Below are 6,000 nucleotides of genomic sequence, written 5' to 3'. Positions count from 1 at the left end.
AAAAAAAAAAAAAAGGACAAGCAGAGTCTAGTTTCAAAAACCACCTTGCAAGGTGTTGATTTAGTCTTTAAAGTATTAACATGGATGATAATTGGTTCCTGGATTAAGCCATCATGGTATTATTAGACACTAAAACTGTGCAAGATAATGGTATTATTACTTTGTGATCTTCAGATACCTAGAAGTAATGTTTTCTGAGCACTAAAGAAAGCATAATTACTATTTTCAGGTGGCATTCGTAAGATGAAATTGAGCAGCTGTTGAAAATTTAAAGCAATGCTGATATTAGCTGATATCATCAGTCACAGGTGAAACAGATGTGAAAGTAAAGTCCTGAGTTTTGAGAACTGATGCACCCTTCACAGTATAAAGCGCACATTCTGATGTAGCTTAACTATTAACAGCTTTTCAGGACACTTGGAGATAGCAGGCCTTTGGTCTTCAGGCTTCACGCTGTCCCTGAGATATGGTAATATTTGACAGCATCCCCTTGTCTTGTCATAATGTATTGCAGAATTGACGTTGAGTGTTATGTCTTACTCCAAATACCACAGAATGGCAAGTCCAGCAGCAAGCAGTAGCATGTTCAGTTAAGTAAAAAGGTATTTGTTTAAACTTGTTCCACACAAATAAAGGCAGAGCACTCAAAACTGGTGGAGGATGGTGCATTGTGTATTTTATCAAGATACTGTGTGAGAATTTCAGTCATACATGTAGCACAAAGAAAAATCTAGAAAAGGATATTGAGGCAGCATGAAAATCAAAGTGATTAACTGTGTTCTTTTGTGTTTGTGGTCTTCTATAGCTGTGTCCTCAGTACTGGCCAGAAAATGGAGTACACCGACACGGTCCTATTCAGGTGGAGTTTGTATCAGCTGATTTAGAAGAAGACATAATCAGCCGGATATTCCGAATTTATAATGCAGCCAGAGTAAGGATGTTATTTGCAAAACAGTTTTGTCTCAGTAGATGAGTTGACTCTACTCAAATCACAAAAAGTGAAAGTTAAACTCACAAACCATTCTCATTTTTCAGCTTATTTACTTGAAAGCAATACTGAGTCACAGCATAATCAATGAGAAAAAAGCCTTCTATGTGTAATTAAAGTAAAAGATATTTTAATGCATATCTCAAGTGTGTTAAATGCAAATGAAATAAATGCAATATTCAGATAGTATGGTAGCCACGAAATGCCAAAATCAGCGCTGTTTTCAACAGTTTGAAATTAACCATCTTACATGTTTGTATCATGTGTCCTGCGAAGAAAGCTGTGCACCAGTACCAGGCATGTTTTTCAATACCAATTCCAGGCTTTTAGTGAATATCCTGTCCCACTAATCACACTTCATAATATATGTAAGCACTTCAGAACAACGAGTGCCATCTCGTATCCAGCTTTTATGCTCCCATAAAGTTGACAGAAGACTAAACAAGGTGTGGTGTTCAAGCTGAGTGGAAAAAAGGTTCTGCCACAGCCCAGACATCTCTTCCCATCCAGAGGGAGGGAGCTTTTGCAGCACTATCTCCAGCAGCGTTAATGTGAGCTTTAGCAGGCACTGAGTCTGGCTGATGTGCTGCTTTAGGAAGAGGGGCCATCAGCTGAAAGAAACTGGCCAGGAAATCAGTAGATTCCAAACTTTGACATAAAGCAGAGAAAACCCATTGAAGAACATATCTAATGCTGTACCCACTTTGGTTTATTCCCTTATCTTGTTAATCTTACATCCTCTCTATTACTTCTTACTCTAGAGAAAAAAATTGTAATGGCAACATTTCTGTGATGCTCATTTTAAAAGTGGCAGTAAAATGCCCTTACTTTGCACAGAAGTGAAAGTGGCAAATCCTAGACTACAAAAACAGTTTTCATGTGTGTATTTATTATGCTTTTTTCAAAGGACTGTAATTTTCTGCCACTAACACTTGTGCTGTGCTCCTTTTTTATTTTAAATCACCATAAAGCAACTGTTCAGTAACGTTTCACCAGAGGGGTTCTGACTGCTGCAGTAGCACACAATAAAATAAAATGTAGTTAGATTTTTTATAAGCCAGAAAAATATGAGTGTTTCATTTGTTTTTTTAAATGTTTCCTGCTTCAAAATATCGTGAGAGGTTTTGGCTTTTCTTGTAAAAAGAGACAGAAGCACACAAACATTCTTCAAATACTGAAGCATATGAAAAAATAAAGGCATATAATTGAAGCTGTGTTGCAGCTTCCTCCTTACTACTAAGTTCCTGCTATGATATTAATTAATTATTTGTTTGATCCTGCAGCTGTACCATTGCTCTATTCTAGTCTATTTGTATAGCACTCTGTTTAAAACCTCTTGTACTAATAACTCTGTTGGAAATTAAAAGTCGTAACTCCTCAAGGGCAGTTGAAATTACATTAGTAGTTTGTCAGCAGTGATCTGCCTGAACAACTTTCCTCATTGATGCAAATATCTAAAATATGCACCCAAAAAAATGCTATTACTTTTTCCTGCTTGTTGTCTGAATCTCTACAGCCCCAAGATGGCTATCGGATGGTGCAGCAGTTCCAATTCCTGGGATGGCCCATGTACAGAGACACTCCTGTTTCTAAACGCTCCTTCTTGAAGCTCATCCGCCAAGTGGACAAGTGGCAGGAAGAATATAACGGGGGGGAGGGACGCACAGTTGTACATTGTTTGTAAGTACTGGAAGCAGAAGAGAGGAAGGAAGGGAATACTGTTACAGAATTTGTGCCAGGTATTAAAAAATTTGTGAAGAGGTGAAGAGGCTATCCAATCTGGAACTGGATAAATAATATAACTGCTCATTTAAAAGCTTTGAACACAAGAGGAATTGTGTAACTCTTGCAAATGGAAAAGGTGCATATTTACTCAGAGTAAATCAAAACTGTATCTTCAGAACAATGTACCTTTTATTTCTACATATAAGCACTCTAGAAATGAGTAGAATTGGAGGGGTGATTCCTCTTCCAGACATAAAGCACAGAAGAGTGGTGTGATAGACCAGTTACAATGATCCTGTAATTGCCTTACTTTTCTCTAATCATGGTATATATTTTTGTCCTCCTGTGACCTCCGTGCTCTGCTGGTGCAGGCTGTCATCCACCATCCTCCTTTTGATATGGCTTCATACTTGTACATGCTGTTTGCCATCAGCAGCAGTTGATCTTTCGAAACCAAGTCTTCAGTGCTATAAGTTGTATCCCTCTTCCTCTAAACATCTGCTTAAAGATGCTGCCATGATGGGGAATGGACACGCTGATGGGAAAAGCACATGCTAATGCACTTTCAGAAGTTAGGAACCAAGAGCAGACAATAACTTCCTGAAGTTTGGTTTGCAGTTACTGAATGTTAGAACGATGGAGGAAAATCTAAGAGTGTATTAACGATTCCCACTATCACTGACCTTGAACAAGTCACTACTCTTCAGTTTCCCCATCTGTAGAATGGGGATAACAATACTTCCATCAAAGGAGCATTGTGCAGTGTGATTAATTAATGTTTTGAGATCTTTAGCTGAAAAGACCCTTTTGAAGTGCAAATTACTGTTATCTCTGAGGTGGCTGATGATATTAAATAGTTGTACAACATCACACATGCGTCACTTCCAGGCAGTAAAGAAAGAAAAAAGCTCTAATATAATCCTTTTAAATTACTTTATTTTAATTAAAATTCTCAAAGAGTCCCACAATATCAGGCAATGTTTTGGCAGCAGAGAGCATTCTTTTCATACTGCCTGGATGTGACAGATGTGCGACATTGTAGCTTCCTTTGAAAATCAACCATTTGCGAAGCTGGTTTGAAAGACCCACTACCTAACTAGTCTGCACTCTGGTGATTATTAAGGTTTATTATTTTGAGCGAAGCGCAGCCTAAAGATTCTGATTAGAATAGCTGTAGAAATAATAGCGTTCCCAGAAAGAAAGAGATTCTCTTAAAGATTAAAAATAACTGGGGATAAAGTATTATTAAGCACTGCATTTGATCATGCATATGAACATTTGTGCTTGGCTTCTTTGTTAGCAAGTCGCTCAGGTTCTCACCCTCTGATACTGTGGGTGGAGGGGGAATACATGCACTTTCAAAAGTCGTCATCGCCAGGCAGCTGGCCCCTCTACCTGCTGCCGGGGACTGAGCACATCAGCCAGGGGAATATTGCAGCACCACCTAGTGCCATGCTAAAGGTGGAGCCACTAGAAGAGCTCCAAATGAGACTTTTGGCGCATTTGCAGTTCCTCCAAAACGCCTTTGGGTCCAGGAGGAAAACAAAAAGATCCACTTTCTCAATTAACATTTCCAGGCCTGGTGCTCATTTCAACCTCGTGTGCTTACAGTGCAAAGGGGTGTTGAGCTGAATCTAAAAGTACCTTGTCCTTATTTTAGCATCCTCTTTGTATTGGCTCAGGTTCATTGAAGGATGGTGCAAAACTCAGCCATTCATTTCCCTCCAGGCTTTCAGCCTGATGAATTCTGAATCATAGCTTTGAGATCGTTCAGCCCATTAATTCCAATTAAAAATCATGTTCTGCCTAGAGTTCAGCAGCCTTCAGGGGCAGGATGTTCTGTGGTTTCTCCCTACTGGAACTCATGCCTTCTGTAGCCATCCCTGGTGCTGTGTGAACTTGTAACATAGAGTCAGTTGTAACTGAGCTGTTTTGTCACTTTTATTGTAGGAATGGAGGTGGCCGCAGTGGGACATTTTGTGCAATCAGTATTGTTTGTGAAATGCTTCGACATCAGAGGGCTGTTGATGTATTCCATGCTGTGAAGACACTGAGGAATAATAAGCCTAACATGGTGGACCTTCTGGTATGAGCTTTTTAACTGCACCACTAAATAGAAAATAGGTTCCTTTTTCTCAGAAGACGCAGTAAGAATTCCAGGATTTGCAGTGGGAGTTGTTCACAAAGCAAGCAAGTCATTTTCAAAGGGGATAATGAAGTCACTTCACTTGTAAGAGTATTTTTACACTGCTTTCTTCCCAAGGAGACTTTGTCAGTGTTCATTTGAATTTTTTAAGAGTTTTAAATTTTCAGCCGAACATCCTTATTAATTTTCTTTTCTAGCAGGCTGAGCCAAGTGGAGAGCAGCCCTTGCATGGTAGAAATAATAGTTATGTAAAATGAAATGCCAGATTTTCAAATTATATATTTTATAAATAGCTTAATCGCCTAATATTTATCAAAGCCGTGAATTTCAGTTTGACATCCAGAATATTGCATTTAATTGTGGTTGCTCTATCTCATAGAAAGATTAAAGAAGTTCAGAAACAAGGGGCCATGTGCAATTATTTTCCTAGAGAGTGTTTTATGGCTTTTTTTTTTTTAAATGGAGAATTGCTGAAGTGCCAGCTGCTATGCCAGAAGAGCTGCAGAACAGCTTAAACCAGCAGGTTCTTACACTGCAGTGGGTAGTTCTGTACTTGGCAATGGGTGTAGCGTCACACCCTATTCTGAAGCCTGGGCTATAAAAGACACTGTTTTACAACATCCTGCTGTAGAGGTGGCTGCTTAAGAGGCAGCTATATTTGATTTAGCATCATAGGCAGGAGGAAGCAGCATCTGGGAAGCTTCAGGGACGCTAAACCAGTCTGAGCTAATTTATCAAGCTCTGGTTAAAAAAGTTTGAGTCATATTTTAACATCTTTTCTACTGAGTGCCCAGGGTGAAGCAGGAGGCATTTCGCAGAGCTGGTCCAGCCTCTTGTAATTTTAGGAGAGATCCCCCTCTCAGATGAGCTACCAAGATCTGGGTATGAAACGCGCTTGAGAATGGACAGAAAGCAGGAATTTCTGTTGGGAAGAGTGAGGCTTTCAGGCATATGTGTAGGGTTATCCATGTCCCCACCACATGTATCATTGCACCTCATCTGACCCATAGAGAGAACCACTCCCACCACATTCTCCATTGCAGTGCTCTCATCTAGCCTAACTGTGAAGCCCCAGACCCTCCCCGCAGCCCTGCTCTGGCCAGGCTCATGGAAAAAAGCCAGATGTTCCCAGCTGTGCAAA

The 6,000-nt window shown here is 39.8% G+C and overlaps 1 protein-coding gene across 1 annotated transcript in view; it reads left to right on the top strand.

The window, feature by feature from the left end:
* Positions 1-6,000, top strand: part of LOC104467276 (receptor-type tyrosine-protein phosphatase mu) — a 34,471-nt gene that overhangs the window by 24,483 nt on the left and 3,988 nt on the right. Inside the window, exons 9-11 of the mRNA XM_010081003.1 lie at positions 806-931; positions 2,505-2,668; positions 4,664-4,799. Of these exons, the coding sequence (XP_010079305.1) occupies positions 806-931; positions 2,505-2,668; positions 4,664-4,799 (426 nt within the window). The remainder of the gene's footprint in view (positions 1-805; positions 932-2,504; positions 2,669-4,663; positions 4,800-6,000) is intronic.

This window comes from Pterocles gutturalis, unplaced genomic scaffold (genome assembly GCF_000699245.1).
Source record: "Pterocles gutturalis isolate BGI_N339 unplaced genomic scaffold, ASM69924v1 scaffold1364, whole genome shotgun sequence".
Taxonomy (NCBI): Eukaryota; Metazoa; Chordata; class Aves; order Pterocliformes; family Pteroclidae; genus Pterocles; species Pterocles gutturalis.
The sequence above is the reverse complement of the archived record's forward strand: the minus strand, read 5'-3'. Positions and strand labels throughout refer to the sequence as shown.